Raw genomic sequence first — 16,407 nt, 5'->3', positions numbered from 1 at the left:
ATCAGTTTGTGGTTTGATGCTGTCTTATTTCACAGTCTAAGGAGAGTCTGGCGAGGTCAGTGCTTAGAAAGGAGACGTCTCAGAAAACACCTAGCACAGCAGAGAGTAACATTTGTGATTCAGTGTTATAGGATTCTTCTCCCTAGAACCGTACTGAAGCAATGCATGGACTTAGAGCTCACTAAACATCTTAAGGCACCTTTTGCAAAAGCAGAAGTGCTATCCCCAATGTTCTGCCAAATTCCAACTAAAAGTAATTACATTTGAGCTGCCTAAATTCCCTTGAGGTTTCAGTTAGATGTATTCTTTACTTCCTATTCAAAATTAATGGTGGACTGTTCTATAGCTTCTGTGCTCTACCCCAGAAGTGGCTGTATTTCAGTGATGTGAGGTACTAAGAGAATTATTATTTTGTAATACAATTTAAGATCCTTGGAGCAAAGGCATTATAAAAGAGCTAAACATTATTGTTTTAGATGTTCCAGCATTTTAATATTAGAAAATGAATTTGTTACATTCATGCTGTCTTATTTCACATGTCTTATTTGAGTCAGCAGTGTGCCCTTGTTGCCAAGAAGGCCAATGGCATTTTGGGATGTATAAGTAGGGGCAATAGCGAGCAGATCGAGGGACGTGATCGTTCCCCTCTATTCGACATTGGTGAGGCCTCATCTGGAGTACTGTGTCCAGTTTTGGGCCCCACACTTCACGAAGGATGTGGATAAATTGGAGAGAGTCCAGCGAAGGGCAACAAAAATGATTAGGGGACTGGAACACATGAGTTATGAGGAGAGGCTGAGGGAGCTGGGATTGTTTAGCCTGCAGAAAAGAATGAGGGGGGATTTGATAGCTGCTTTCAACTACCTGAAAGGGGGTTCCAAAGAGGATGGCTCTAGACTGTTCTCAATGGTAGCAGATGACAGAACGAGGAGTAATGGTCTCAAGTTGCAGTGGGGGAGGTTTAGATTGGATATTAGGAAAAACTTTTTCACTAAGAGGGTGGTGAAACACTGGAATGCGTTACCTAGGGAGGTGGTAGAATCTCCTTCCTTAGAGATTTTTAAGGTCAGGCTTGACAAAGCCCTGGCTGGGATGATTTAACTGGGAATTGGTCCTGCTTCGAGCAGGGGGTTGGACTAGATGACCTTCTGGGGTCCCTTCCAACCCTGATATTCTATGATTCTATGATTCTATGCAGAAGTAATTTTTTAACATTAATGGAATATCAAATTAAAAATGACACATCACTGAAAATATTTTATTTTTGCAACATTCACTAATGTAATTAGACCGAATATTATGTGAGCTTCCATTTTACAAAGAAACCAAGTTACCTTAATAAATTCAATGTAGTCCTCATAGGTGCCTTTTGGTGGTGCATAGTAGTTGCCACTGGGAGAAAAGGCAAAGCGTGGGTTTTCAATTATATCTGGATTATAAAAATCATCCAGCATAGTCATTAGTAAACGTCTGTCCCAATCATCTGTCACTCGTCCTCCATAGTTACATTCACCCGTAAGGTAAGATATAGCTTCAAATGGAACATGGTCATATTCATTTATGAATAGCTGAAACAACGAAAACAAATCTAAGACACTTCACCACCTTGAATCCCAATTAGGCTTGTAAATCAAATCCTATAGTTAATTAGAGACACAGTGTGATCTGCCTTTTATTATTAAATAGGAAAGGAGCAGAGATGGGCCCACAAACCCAACGGACCCTTCCATGGAGAGGCCTACAGAGCAATAGTGGAACACAGTGTGGAGAGAAGAGTATGCTCTAACTCGTACAGAGCTACAGTAAATGTTTTCCCCTAGTGCAGCAGCAAATTCAAACTCTGAAGTCTTCACTCAGGTAAAATTCCCATTTGAGGTTAATGGGAGTTTTTTTGAGTAAGAACTGGGCAGAGACCGAAAGATTTGTCCCAGAATTAACAAATCATCCAATCATTCTTACAGTATTTACAATTGTGCATATTCTGAAGCCTGATTTTTCTAGCAAAGGCATGTTTCTTTCTTTTACCAAGTCTCTTTGGATGCTCAGAGTATCTTGCTTTTAACCTTCAGAATGTTTGTCTCTTTCAGTGACTCATCATAGTTTTTTCCAGCAGCTCAAACTCAACATTTCTAATTCCCACCCTAAACTCTCTGGACTCTTGTCTAGATTGGTCAATTGGTAAAATTTTCTCAGGAGTCCTATAGAGCTAGTCAGACAGGACAGCCCTGGCCACTTGCTGTGTATCAAAATTTCCTTTGACTAAGAACTGTGAGCAGTTTGATGGTATCTACTAGTTTGATGGAATCTACTCAATAGTGAGACCTCCTTTGAAATATAGTTTTAACTCTGTTATACTGAGTTCCAAATGGCTTTGTGAATTTTTTTTTAGAAAATTTATCTAAATCTAATGAAGAATTTCTTATTTTTATAAATATAACATGGTCTATCTTATTTATCTTTGTCTCAATAGCAAAGAAACCTGAACTAAAGTTGTGGAAACCTGTTTATGATTGTGTGTTTGAGCATTTAACACAGCCATTTCTGTACTGTGGATGCAACAGTAAATAAAGACTTTACCTGCAGCTGTCTGATACTGATTCGCAAGTCTGATTCATTAAATCCATATGGGATATTCCAACCAAGAGGGCCAAACTTCTTTCTCTCCTGAACAAGAGCATGAAAAAAGCAAACTCCAAAGAGCAGTTTTTCCCATGTCTTTAAGAAAACAACAACAAAAAGTATTAACTGGCATGACTGCGTATGGTCTTTAATTTATGCAGACGGCTGAAACAACAAAAGCAGTTTGAAAAACATTTTATTAACATTTTAAATTTCCTGTTTTGGATAAAAGTGTTAGACTATGACTAGCATGAGGTTTTGGGTTTTTTTTTAAATGTTATTAGATAACAATATAGAGTTGACAGTTAATATGTTAAAGCCTATTCCTGCAATCCCTGACTAGTAGATATAATGTTTACACCCCTGAGTAGTAACACTGAAGCTATGGGACTAGTTGGGGATGTGTGCACTACACTGAGTTAAGGGTTTGCAGGGCTGGACCATTATTTATTAACTAAGGAAATGAAGGTTACTTACCTGTAACAGGAGTTCTTCAAGATGGACTCTGCATACTCCCATCTGACTGGTGCAGCATGAATGGTAGAATTGTACCTAGCAGTGTTTGTTGGGGTGCTCACATGTCTCTCTTGCCCTTCTCCTCAGGGAACACAGAATGTTCCTGGGCAAGGTTATAAAAGGGGCATAGCACCACAGCCGCTTCAGTTCCTTCCTCTGCAACCCCAGGTCTTTTGATAAGTAGGACTCAGAGGCAAAGGGAAAGGTGGGCAGAGAGCATGAATATGCAGAGTCTATCTCAGAGAATTCTGGTTACACGTAAATAACCTTCATTTCTTCTTTGAGTGTCCTCTGCATATTCCTATTCATGGGATAGACTAACAAGCTGTAACTCAGACCCAGGATGGTTGGAACATGGAGTCCTAATTAAAAAAAAGACGGCAAAACTGCCTTGCCAAATTTTGCATCTGATCTAGATTCTAAGCCTAATGTCTGGTGCTTAGTAAAAGTGTGGACTGTACTCCATGTTGCTGCTCACCATATTTCTATTAAGGAATATGTCCAAAGAATTTGATAGCAGCTGCTTTTCATCTAGTAGAATGAGCTCTAATTCCTTCAGGAAGAGGGAGACTCATCATCTTATAAACATCCTCAATACATAATCTAATCTATCTTGAAAGAGTATGTACAGTGACCGATCTCCTTTTATTCCTTTTTTCATAAGTGATTAACAAATTGGGAGATAGATAGAACTAATCATTTTAGGCAAAGTAGAAAGCTAAAGCCCTTCTAACATCTAGTAGATGTTATCTAGCCTCCCCACCTTGAGTGTGAGATTTGGGAAAAAATACTGGTAACATTATAGATGCAGGTATATGAATATCTAACAGAACTTTTGGCAAGAATCTTGGGTATGTACAGAATATTATTTTATCTTTGTCATAAATATAAAGGGAAGGGTAAACCCCTTTGAAATCCCTCCTGGCCAGGGGAAAGCTCCTCTCACCTGTAAAGGGTTAAGAAGCTAAAGGTAACCTCGCTGGCACCTGACCAAAATGACCAATGAGGAGACAAGATACTTTCAAAAGCTGGGAGGAGGGAGAGAAACAAAGGGTCTGTGTGTCTGTCTGTATTCTGTCTTTGTTGGGGATAGACCAGGAATGGAGTCTTAGAACTTTTAGTAAGTAATCTAGCTAGGTATGTGTTAGATTATGATTTCTTTAAATGGCTGAGAAAAGAATTGTGCTGAACAGAATAACTATTTCTGTCTGTGTATCTTTTTTGTAACTTAAGTTTTTGCCTAGAGGGATTCTCTATGTTTTGAATCTAATTACCCTGTAAGATATCTACCATCCTTATTTTACAGAGGTGATTTCTTTACTTCTATTTACTTCTATTTCTATTAAAAGTCTTCTTGTAAGAAAACTGAATGCTTTTTCATTGTTCTCAGATCCAAGGGTTTGGGTCTGTGGTCACCTATGCAAATTGGTGAGGCTTTTTATCCAACATTTCCCAGGAAAGGGGGGGTGCAAGTGTTGGGAGGATTGTTCATTGTTCTTAAGATCCAAGGGTCTGGGTCTGTAGTCACCTAGGCAAATTGGTGAGGCTTTTTACCAAACCTTGTCCAGGAAGTGGGGTGCAAGGTTTTGGGAAGTATTTTGAGGGGAAAGACGTTTCCAAACAGCTCTTGCCCAGTAACCAGTATTAGTTTGGTGGTGGTAGCGGCCAATCCAAGGACAAAGGGTGGAATATTTTGTACCTTGGGGAAGTTTTGACCTAAGCTGGTAAAGATAAGCTTAGGAGGTTTTTCATGCAGGTCCCCACATCTGTACTCTAGCATTCAGAGTGGGGAAGGAACCTTGACAATCTTTATTAAAGACAGTAAATAGTGGGTGTGCCATCAGCGCTTGTAATTCACTTATGCACCTTGCTCAAGTGATAGGTATCAAGATGACTGTCTTAATGTATAAATAGGGTATTTTACAACTCCCCAGAGATTCAAACAGATGTTGCACTTAGTGTAAGCACTAAATCCCAAGATGATATAGGCTCTCTAACTGGTGGAAATAGATTAAGACCTTTCAAGAATCTTTTGACTACACCACCAATAAAAACCAATTTACTATCCCCAGAGACATGGTATGCTGAGACCATTGAGAGATTAACTTAGACTAGGGTGACCAGATGTCCCAATTTTATAGGGATAGTCCCGATATTTGGCACTTTTTCTTATATAGGTGCCAATTACCCCCAACCCCCGTCCCGATTTTTCACACTTCCTATCTGGTCACCCTAACTTTGACTGATGACAAAGAGAGATCCACTCTTTTAAGATATAATAAGTACTCCAATATATAAGTAATTAGAGCTGTATATGGATCTATATCATACATGGAAACCAACAATAAAAAGTCCTTAACTGATAGCAACATTCTGTCCTTCTACCAAAAGAACATTGCTAACCTCCTATGCTCCTCAGGGAGAGTATTCATGAAAGACAACATTTTTCCTGACAAGATGGCATTGATATCTTGCGATTACATCTTAATGGTTCACTGTTCTCCTATCTGAAGTGGCTGAGGAAAACATCCAGTCTTTTCCCTTCCTTATCAGAGGGGATAAAATAGGCCTGAGCACGCTTTCATCTATGCAGTGCAGCCTCTACTATCAATGAATTAGGAGAACGGAGATATGAAACACAGCAAGACCCTCCTGGGAAAACAGGAAAAGGTCATCAGACTTTTTTAACATAAGCTGAGCTATTAGGGTCATTCCAAATTGCTTAAAACTGGTTGAGACAATCCTTCCAATAAAGGATTTGTCTAGTTGCTGCTTCTAAAATGTGAAGATTTCTCAACAGGAATCAAGGGAATCTCTACTGTCCTTGGAAGAACACCACATCATCTGAATGTGACGAAGGAGCAATCACTCCTACACTTCTGTAAGGAGAAGTAAAGTTCACAGAGTCTGGATGTGACTGTTGGATCTCTAGCAATTCTTCTTCCTCAGATAAAATGTCTCTTACAACTGTAGATGACCTATCAGGACTCTGATGTACCATCAAATCCATATCCTTTGGGTCTGATGCTTGAATGTCTTCAGTATCAAATTGGCAATCACTATATCTAGGAATACCCTGAAAAGGTACAGGAGAAGGCCAGTGAGACCACGTAAAGTCATTCCCAGCCAATGGGAGCTGTGGGAAGCGGCATGGCGAACTACAGCCACTGGGAGCTGCGGGCGGCCGTGCAAATGTAAACAAATGATCTGGCAGCCCGCCAGTGGTTTTCCCTGATGGGCCGCATGTGGCCTGTGAGCCACAGGTTGCCCACCACTGACGTAAACCAAGGTGAAGCCTGACAATCTGGTCAAAGCCCTATACTCTGATCTGGCTGAAAATATCTCTGCCCATACAGATCTGGGAGAAATGACTGAGTTTGCTTAAATTGACTGAGTTTGATTTAAATTTCTTCTTTAGATCTGTTTTCCAATCTCAAGCCATTCTCAGTCCTGAGGGAAGTAGAGTTAATAACCTGCTAGGCTAAATAAAAGATAAATAGAAAAAACCCTTTTTCTCAAGACCCAGAAGGAGTCTTAGGTGGTGCAGGTATGGGAGAAATTCTAACTTCTTCAATCTGCCTTCTATTCTCTGAAGGATTATCTATTTATCCAGTATAACCTTCAGTTCCTATTCAATTGACACACATGGATTCATTACTGACCGAGAAGGAGACAGATCCGATTGATGAATCTGTGCTATAACCACCAACCATTGTGGTACCGTACTGGAACCAGACCGCAAATCCTCAGTAGTCAGATTCTTATTTTTAACCTTCATAACAGGTTCTTTCATCTTCTCTCTCGAATCCGGCTCTTTTGGATCTGAAACAATCAGATCCAAAGAGCATCTTCTGGTTTTAGACAGAGAATCATCATTTGGGGAAGGTTCTTTAAATACCAATGGATCAGATGGATCTTTTCTCACAGATTGGTTCTTGATAAAAAGAGGCCAACACCAACAAGGATGGAGTCTTGTGCTCACTATTACCGCCTTGTCCTTTTCTTGTGGATTGCTCTAGAATCAGAGTTCAATCCCACGGTCTGTTGAGCAGTTTTGATCCTTGGGTGCTTCACACTTCTAGATTCCTTAGTGCACAGCACCAAAGACGAGTATTTAATTTTCTTTCTTCCAGACTTGCTTGGAGCCAATGCAAGCTTCTAAGATTTGCTAGAGGCTTGCTCTCTCTTGGTTCCAGGCAATTTTGCTGACAGAGCTTCCTGGAGTAAGACAGTCTGAAGTCTGTTCTGTCTTTCATTCTGGGCTGATGTCATGATGGTTGAGAAGATCAAGTATTTTGAAGGTGAATGTTTTTCGACCAATTATGATAAACACCATGCATGTGTTTTGGCCACCAGAAACACAGCTAGGCATCAGACGTACCTCTTAAATCCTAGCTTTTTGGTCTTCAGCTGTGTCATCTTTTTTTCCCCCAGCACTGAAGAACTTATTTCTAAACTAAACCTAACACTAACAGACCAGCCTAACTATATCCAAATAATTATAAAATATATGGATCTGGTAAAATTCTGGAGCAGCTCTACCTTCGTTCAGCTGGTTGCAGTTGGAGGGAACTGAGGCCTCTGGACTGCCACACCCCTTTTATATCTTTGCCCTGGAACATTCCCATGCCTCAGAATGGTATGATGGCTGGGTTTGACCCCTACCTCCCTCTCTGCAACTTGTTTAGCAGGTGTGTCTCACTAATGGGCTAGTGGGACCCTGATGTTTGTTTTCTCAGGTTTTGCCTGGAAGGAACTTATTTCATTGTTTTCTTCAGTTTCCATTTACCTATTGTAGCTCTATAGGAAGGAAAGTTCTCTGCGCTAATAGTGCACACTGAGGACATATCTTATCACAAACCCATGTAAAGAGCTGGGAGGAGTGGCCTACAGGCTGAAATGAGCGGTATGGTGAAGCATGGCTCATTCATGCCCCATTCTCACAAGGATAGGACGGGTTGGGGATTTCATTTCAGAAGCAGATTTCATCGGCAGAACCCAGTGGGGTTGCTCTCAGTCTGAGGAACCATAATTGCCATTAATGTAGGAATCAACCAAGTTTGGCTAATGTTATTGCAGTGTAACTAGTGTGGGGATTTCCATCTGACAAAATGTTCATTTAAGCTATAACCATGTGTGAAGTATTTTATTCACTAATCATTTAGTCTCTGTGTAAACGCTAGCTCATAACTTTAGGGAATGCTTTAGATTAGAACCTTCTGGACATAACAGTGAGTAAATAAATATTTCAAAAGTGTCGAAGAATGAGCAACTTACCTGCTCCTTTCCAGGGCACCCAGAGAAGAAGATGGAATCAGAAACTGGATCTGAGAGATAAGACTGAAGTAGATTTAACCGGAGACCTGTAGGCGATTCATTTGTCATCTTTACTCCATTCTGCAGAATGGTTACGGGAAACTAGACAAAATAAATAGCAACACTGCAACAGGAGAGTATGGCGATGGCAAAAAAAATAATAAAGTGAGATATTTCTATACAGAGATTATACAAGTATAAATATATTTGTATTTTTAAAATAATTTCTTGATGTTCAAAGTCCTATAAATTAAATATACATGGGCTAAATTCAGCCCTTGGATGCAGGTGTGCAACCTCTCATGGACAACAATAAAAGCTGTGTGAATGTGTATCCACAGCCAAAATACAGTCACTTCTGTTCAGCAGACTTACATTCATGCTAAAAATGTTTAAAAGCCTGCTCTGTATTTTTATATTTTCTAATATGATTAAAAAGAACAACTGTCCTTTGTTGATGAAATTATGTATCCTCTCACATTACTCTTCCCTTTGTATGCTCCCTCTCTCATTTTTACACCTTTTATCATTACTTCCTCCTACACCTGGAAGTCTTTCTGATCTCGTGCACCAAGAGTCTGTTCTCTCTTCCTTCAAATTCTCCTTAAGATCTGCTTCTTCTGAGAATATTTCTACCTTCTCCTCCTTCCCAATAAGTATGTGTTTGCATGTACAGAGCCCTAGCTTGTAGGCTTCTCAGAGGAAAGAATGTGCCTTAAAATGTTTGCAGAGCACTAAGCAAATTTATGGTACTACATAATGAATTTAACTATATATATATATATATATCTCCCTTTAATTGTTATATATTTTAAAATTCAAATTTGAAAATGTTGATATTTACACTATTAGATGAAAACAAGGAGCTGCGCTTTCACTAAGAACAGTACATTTCTGAGACACAGAGTGTTTCATCAGGATTTGTTCCAAACATAGTCAACAGCAAAAATCTGGACCTGGATTTAGAGCAAAATTAAATAGACTATAGGAACTTTCTCCTCTTAAAAGCAACAAAGGTACTTGTGGATAATAAAACATATCTATAAGGCAGAAAACACCATTGTTTCTTCACAAGAAGAGCATGTCTACATTCTGTTCTAATATATATCGACTATATTTTGATTATATATATATATATTCACAACAATCCTTTAATTAGAGAGAGATATTTTTTAAATGTACACCCACTTTGCGTGTACAAGTTTGAAAATCCAAGCCAAAATTGCAGAGTGGTTATCCTATTGTGGAATACAAAATGGTTTATCATTAAACGTGTAATTAGGTCCACTGGAAATAAAAGTACCTTGGGTGACGGATAACTGGTAAGCCAAAGTCTGAAGAATGGATGGCAGGTTTCACTATTAAATTCTTCACAGATTTTCTCTAGCATCGGCATCCAGGAGACAGCAAGATGACAATTCTGTAAACAAACCCACGTGCCTTCTTCCATTCCTTCTCTAATCATTTTTGCAGCTATAGGTCCTTGTCCCTGTCCCAACGAGATGGCTTGAAACTTATTTCCAACCATGTGTTTGTCATTTGCAAATTTCAGGAGACCTTGGATGAAACATGCAATCTTTTAGCATTTGTTAGTTTAAAAGACTGCTTTATATTTGATATTAAAAAAAGAATTAGAATACTATTTTGTTAAAATCTGAAAGTTCAAAATAATTAAAAGAATTTTTTCACAATGCATTAAACTATTTGATTTTAAAATCATATCCCTTTTATTCTGCAAGACAAAATTCTACAAATCTGATTTGGTAGCGTTTTATACCCATTTGGCACAGGTGCAAATGACTCCATAAGGTGCAAAAAGGAGGAGAATCAAGCTCTTAATCTGAAAAACTAGACATTTTGACAGGTCTTTTTATCTGTCACTGATTCAAAGATTTAGTAAGGAAAACATCCCATAGTGAATACTTACTAGACATGGGATCAGCTCCTGGAGACAGCACAAAGATTAGTGGGATTGTTGAATTTGAATCTAAGTAACTTTTTGATAGATCAAATGGTGGTGGCTCTACAAACTTCTTCCCCAGTTTGTCAGTTACAAAGATTGCTATTGCTGGACTAATCTATTTTAAAAAAAGCAAATATACTGGTAAGCACAAATATAACATAAAATCAGATTTGGTTGGATACACTGTATCATCTTTCATATTCATGGTAACCTAAATCATTATACAAAGAGTGAGTTGGATACTGATAATGTAGCAAATCAATAGCTATATTTCACAGTCAATGTATACAGTTCACATTCACTCTTGGGGACCAATCCATGGTTGCCCAGCAGCCCCTTTGTGCCAGCTGTGCCAATATAAAGGGGCCAGAAATATTCACATGGGTCCACTGCAGAATACTCACAGTGCAAGCGGTGGGCAGGAGAGAAAGAAAGTGAAGGGCCAGCAATTCTGCACCGCAGCAAGATGGCCCACTGCAACCAGGGAGCAACTCAAGGCAGCGCTCAGGGTTGCTTCAACCTGCACAAGGGGCCAAACTGGCCACTCAGCAGCCCCAGAATTTAGAAGGTGCAAACTGCCTCCCCTCCGCCCCTGCACTGGATGACTCAGGGCCTTGGGACTCTTAACACTAAATTTGTAGAAGTCTCAGTAAGTTTGGAATTTGAGCTCATTTAACATTCAAAAGCTTGGAAGCTTATTAAATATTTCCATACTACTGAGGCCTTATCCACCCAGCTACACTGCACTAACTTGTCAATCCCCAAATAACTCCTCCAACAGACACCAAACAGGTTGTGTTCTTGGGTTGCAGGCTTCACCTCCAATAGCTTGGTCTCCTCTTCAGAGGACAACTGGGTGTACTCCCCCAGTCTCCTATGCTTTAAATGCCTACTTCCAGTGCCTGGATGATTATTTCCCACCCTATCAACAAAAAACCCAGCAACCCCTCACAGAATCAGTGGATGGTAGAATGGAGTGGGGGTGAAACATCATCTCAGTAGGTGAGGCATAATGTCCTCACAAATGTTTTTTGTTAGTTGCAATTTTTTCAGGCTGTAGAGCACAATGCCAGGCCTCAACTAGTTGCCATTCAGTGTGACACAAGCACAACATATATCCATTTTTGCTGACCAAAGTGGCTGTTTTCCCATAAATTCTAGTAAAAGTCTCTTTTTGCCATGAAAAATGTATATAGCATGTATAGTTCTCCTAACTACCAAGACCCCTTATTGCTGTACAGATAGATTCATGAGGAAATATACTTATGAAAAAACCTGCATGTCAATTTTTATTCCAAATATTAATTCTGCAATTTTACGTCCTGTGAAGTACTAAATATAGTCAATACAGATGAAAAATAACAACTTGTGATTGTCCTTACAGTCTTATGACTCAGACAGTAAAAAAAAAATTAAGGGTTCCTGAACATATATTTGAAACAATCAAAAAGTATAAGAATTTAGTATCACTAAGAAGAAGAAAATATTAAGAGATCAGTAGTACTGGTAAAATAATACCTCACTTTTACTTTTAGAGTCAAACTGATCATTATAGATGATGACTGAATATATAACATATAGGCTAAGGATATTTAGGTAAAAGTAGAACACATGTGATCACCTGCACAGCTATGTCACTGGTTTCAGAGTAGTAGCCGTGTTAGTCTGTATCAGCAAAAAAAACGAGGAGTGAAATTCTAGCAGTTTGAAGTGTAGGGAGAAAAGAAATCTTAACAGAACTTACTGCATTTAGGTTCCATTTAATCAGTCTTGTAGTTAACAGAAAGAATAGTTACTTGCCTTACAGTAACTGTGATTCTTCAAAATGTGTTGCCTGGTACACATGTATTCACATGTCCACTCCTTGGGCAGTGTGCTGGAGACTACTATTTTTTGGCCAGCATTGTCATGTGTGGTTGTTCAAGTTGCTGTTGTGGAATCTAGTACAAGGTTAGGGTTAGCTGATGCCAGGAATGATTTTTGCCATGTTGATCTTTAGGTCCAATCTGATAAAGAGATGAAGGATCCAGTGAAGGATCTGATACATGGAGCACCCACTTGCTGCAGTGACTTCCCTCAGGTGAACCCATCATCAAGGTATGGGTGTAACTGTATTCCCTAATTTCTCAGGCGGGCTGCTACTACTGCCAATTATTTGGTAAAATCTCTTGGCACTGTCAATAGTCTGAAGAGGAGGATCTTGTATTAACAGTGGGAATCTCCGACTTGGAATTGTAAATATTTTCTGTGTATGGGGTGGATCATGATATGAAAATAAGCATCCTGGAGGTTGAGAGTCATAAACCAGTCCTAGGGATCTAAGAATGGGATCATGGATACCAGAGTTACTATCTTGAAATTGAAGTGGCAGATGACAGCACTGAGTGATCTCAACTCCAGAACTGGGTGTCGGCCCTCCTTTTTCCTTGGGATCAGGAAATAATTTGAGTAAAACCCCTTCCAGAATCACATCTTCCTCTGCTCCAAGATTCAGAAGTGAATACACCTCTTGTCATAACAGACTCTTCTGAAGAGGGTCCTTGAAAAGAGATGGGGAAAGGGGAAGAAAGGAGCGTGTGGAACTGCAGGGAACAGCCCGCAGAGATGGTCTCCTTAACCCAGTGAGCCAGTGCAATGAGGTTCTGTGATCACTGAAAATAGCGACAGCACTCCCCAACGTCTGTATGTGAGTGGGAAGGGGTAAAGATCTTCCAGGCGTTCTGTAACACTGCTCTTCACTAAGGTGTTAAAAATGATTACTTCAAGGAAGTTGCAGGATGTGAGGCAGAGGATGTAGGTCTCTTTCTCAGCAACTCCAAGAAAATAGTAACCCCGTGATGATCCTGGATGATGAAACTAGTATGTTGTAAATCAGAGGTCTGATATGCTTCCTTGTAGGAGATAGTATGTAAAATCCTAGATACCAGAGAGTAGAGTGAGAATCTTTTAACTAATGCAGGGCCTCATCCATCTTGCTTAAAATGCTACAGCCCTTGAAGGGAAGCTCTTCTATTGTTGTATGTACTTCCTTTGGGATGCCTGAGGACTGTAACAAGAAAGCTCTCCACATGGTGATAGATGTGGCCATGGATATTGCAGACATATCTGAAGCATCTAATGCTGCCTGGAAAGACATTCATGCTACCAGCTACCCATCTGAGATTACTGACTTCAGTGCCTTTCTGCTATCCTGAGGAATCTTGTATGGGAAGTCTAACACCTTATACTAATTTAAATAATCATACCTTACTAGATGTCAGGGACCATAGGTCTTGAACCCTGATCCACAGGGCTCTTACGAGCTAGGCAGTCCCAACCTGCCACCCTTGAACAGCAGCTGAATTCTAACAAAGGATACCAGTCCTGGAATATGATTGGTGGAACCTGGGGGTCCTGACTGGTCCCAAGTTTCTACTTAACCCAGGAACAGGAAGTTGTTCATGCAACTGGGTTCTCCCTGCTCAGGATTGCTTCCCCTGCAATGTCTGCTCCTACAACTTGCTGCAGATCTTCTGGTAACCTGACCCTGCCTGCCTGTGACTGACTCTCTGTCTGACCTCTGGCCAGTCTCAGACCCTGACCTCCTGGTATCTGACCTAGCCTGACTCCTGCTCCGACCAATAGGTCAGACTGCCTACATTCCAGTCATGACACTAACAAGGACTGATAGTTAGCTATTCGTAATTACAGGCTAGCCAAAGAATAGTTTTTCCTGACCACAAGGTCAAACCACCCACGTCCCGGTCATGACACTAACAAGAACTCAGAGTTAGCTATTCATAATTACCGGTTAGTCAAAGAATATTTTTCCTGACAAATAAATCTAGTCACTTTGGGGGTTTTTTGTTTGAGGGTGTCACTTTTTGTTTATTCTGTTGCCTAGTTCTTTTGTGGGCCACTGCTACCACCGGGGAGCCTGGTAGAGGATGAATATAGTAGTACTCAAAAACATCTAATGTCACCTGGAATCATTTGTCTGGATTCTTGGAAGTTGCTGCAATAGAAATTGGTGTTTACCAGATGTTCTTCGCTAGCTCCGATAATGCTTTGTTAACTGGCATCACCAGGCAATGAGGCATGGAGGCGTGAAAGATATCTAGGAGTTCTGAGATGTATCCTGTATCACCCTCCATAGCTATCTCAAATTAATTCACTATTAAGAGAAACAGGTCTTGAAAACTTTTATAATTGTTAGGTTGACAGGGGGTTGCAGGCACCAGTGCTTCATCCAGAGAAGACAAGGAAACAGCAGTTGGCATCATCTGCCCCTCCATGGTAGGATGCTCTTCTTTAGATACTTCCTCCTGTTTTTCAGCATGCTGGACTGCCACCTGAGTCCCACAAGCTCCCTATGATGGAGTAGGCAGGTGGTCCTACCTCTGGATTGGTGTGCGAATAAAAGGTACGTAGCAGGCTGCTAGCTCCAGGGAGCCCAGTAGGCCAGGGACTGGATGTTATTAGAGAAAGTGGGGCGGAGGGGGGGGGAACTATCAGGAATGCCTATCCCTGGAACCTCTGGACCCATGTGGCACACAGAAGGTTCTTTACTCTGTCAGATCCACACATACATAGGTGCAGACTCCGTGGGAGCTCCAGGGCCGGAGCAACCGCGGGAAAAAAATAGTGGGTGCTCAGCACCCACCAGTTTAATCAGCTGTGGCAGCCGCAAATCAGCTCTTGCACATGCGGGGCCCACCAGATCAGCTGTTTCCAGCAATCAGCTGTAGAGCGCAGCTGCCTATTAGCTGTTTGGTAGGGAGCCAGGATGAGCTCTTTTGCAGCATGTGGCTGCAGTTCCTAGCTTGGCTCCCACTGCAGGTAAAAGTGGTACCTTTCCAGGGCAGAGGGAGCAGGGCACCATTTAGGGAGGGCAGAGGGAGCTTCTGCTCCTCCCTGAGTTTCCTACCACAGCTGAGTGCAAACAGGAAAATGAACTGCTGCTCCATGTTGTCACCGGAGGAACCTGAAGCCTTTAGCTGTGAGCTGAGCAAGAAGTTGCTTTGGTTGATAGGACTGTCCTCCAGGAGCTGGATCAGCAGTTCCTCCCTCACCATCGGCTCGAGGCTGTGGGAAGTGTAAATTCCCCGTTGTGCAGGCTGCTGTTGCTCTGTGGCTGCGAGCGGGAGAGCTGTCTGTATTGCTCTGTCCATCTCCACCCTTTCATACATAGAGGGAGCCTTTAATGAGGTTCCCAAATGCCCCCTCAGGCTGGGCAGCTGAGAGCCTGTGCACCTTAGAAACCCCCCCAGCGCTAGCAGCCCCAGAACCAGAGGGGCAGTGGGCACACAAAGCACTCCATATGGGTAAATATTTCCTTGTCACCCAGCTGATAGGATGAGAGCCAGGAGAGAGCAGTTTCTGGCTAGCCTTGGGAAAGAGAAGGGAACTGATGAGTGCTGATCTCCTTAAGTCTCTCCCACAAAGGTGGTCAGTTTTATTTTCAGTGTAACAGTCAATGCTTCCTTTATACATTTCAGTTGCTCCTGATGGAAACCATAGGAAGTTATTGTACATACCTCTGCTTCTCAATCAGAAAATAAAATCTTTCATGAATTAGTCTATGGACCCTGGGGACTTTTTTTTTTTACAATTCCTGGAGAGCTCTTAATTCTACCTGGTGTTACAGCCTTAGAACAGGTCTCTTTAGTAAGTTCCTTAATATTTGAGTACGCTCTTGAAAATGACATTTTTTAGAGAGCAAATTTTCTTAATAACATTTAAGACATATAGTGTCATATTATATTTTCATTAAGGCACGGTTAAGAATCCTCCAGTTGGGTCACTGTAGATACATACTCAGGATTTCTATATTATTTTATAAAACTGAACGGTTTCCAGAGGCTAAAACAGGCTTTTAGATCAGTGATTTGTAAATGCAAGTTCAATTTTTACATTTGTTTTTTATGTTTTGAATCTTCACACCTTTAGTACCTTAAACTGGAGTGTGTTTTCATTTGTGCAGGAGAAATATCAAATGCATTGTATAAATAGAT

General features: G+C 40.8%; 1 protein-coding gene across 6 annotated transcripts in view; it reads right to left on the bottom strand.

Moving 5' to 3' along the window:
• Nucleotides 1-16,407, bottom strand: part of DNAH12 (dynein axonemal heavy chain 12) — a 179,419-nt gene that overhangs the window by 10,998 nt on the left and 152,014 nt on the right. For all 6 annotated transcript variants that reach the window (XM_073351485.2, XM_078853594.1, XM_073351484.2 and 3 more), the window contains 5 exons: nucleotides 10,379-10,529; nucleotides 9,755-10,008; nucleotides 8,413-8,553; nucleotides 2,578-2,715; nucleotides 1,335-1,568 (listed from right to left, as the gene is read on the bottom strand). In XM_073351485.2, coding sequence (XP_073207586.1) covers nucleotides 1,335-1,568; nucleotides 2,578-2,715; nucleotides 8,413-8,553; nucleotides 9,755-10,008; nucleotides 10,379-10,529 — 918 coding nt within the window. The remainder of the gene's footprint in view (nucleotides 1-1,334; nucleotides 1,569-2,577; nucleotides 2,716-8,412; nucleotides 8,554-9,754; nucleotides 10,009-10,378; nucleotides 10,530-16,407) is intronic.

Source organism: Lepidochelys kempii, chromosome 7, assembly GCF_965140285.1.
Source record: "Lepidochelys kempii isolate rLepKem1 chromosome 7, rLepKem1.hap1, whole genome shotgun sequence".
NCBI lineage: Eukaryota > Metazoa > Chordata > Testudines > Cheloniidae > Lepidochelys > Lepidochelys kempii.
The sequence above is the reverse complement of the archived record's forward strand: the minus strand, read 5'-3'. Positions and strand labels throughout refer to the sequence as shown.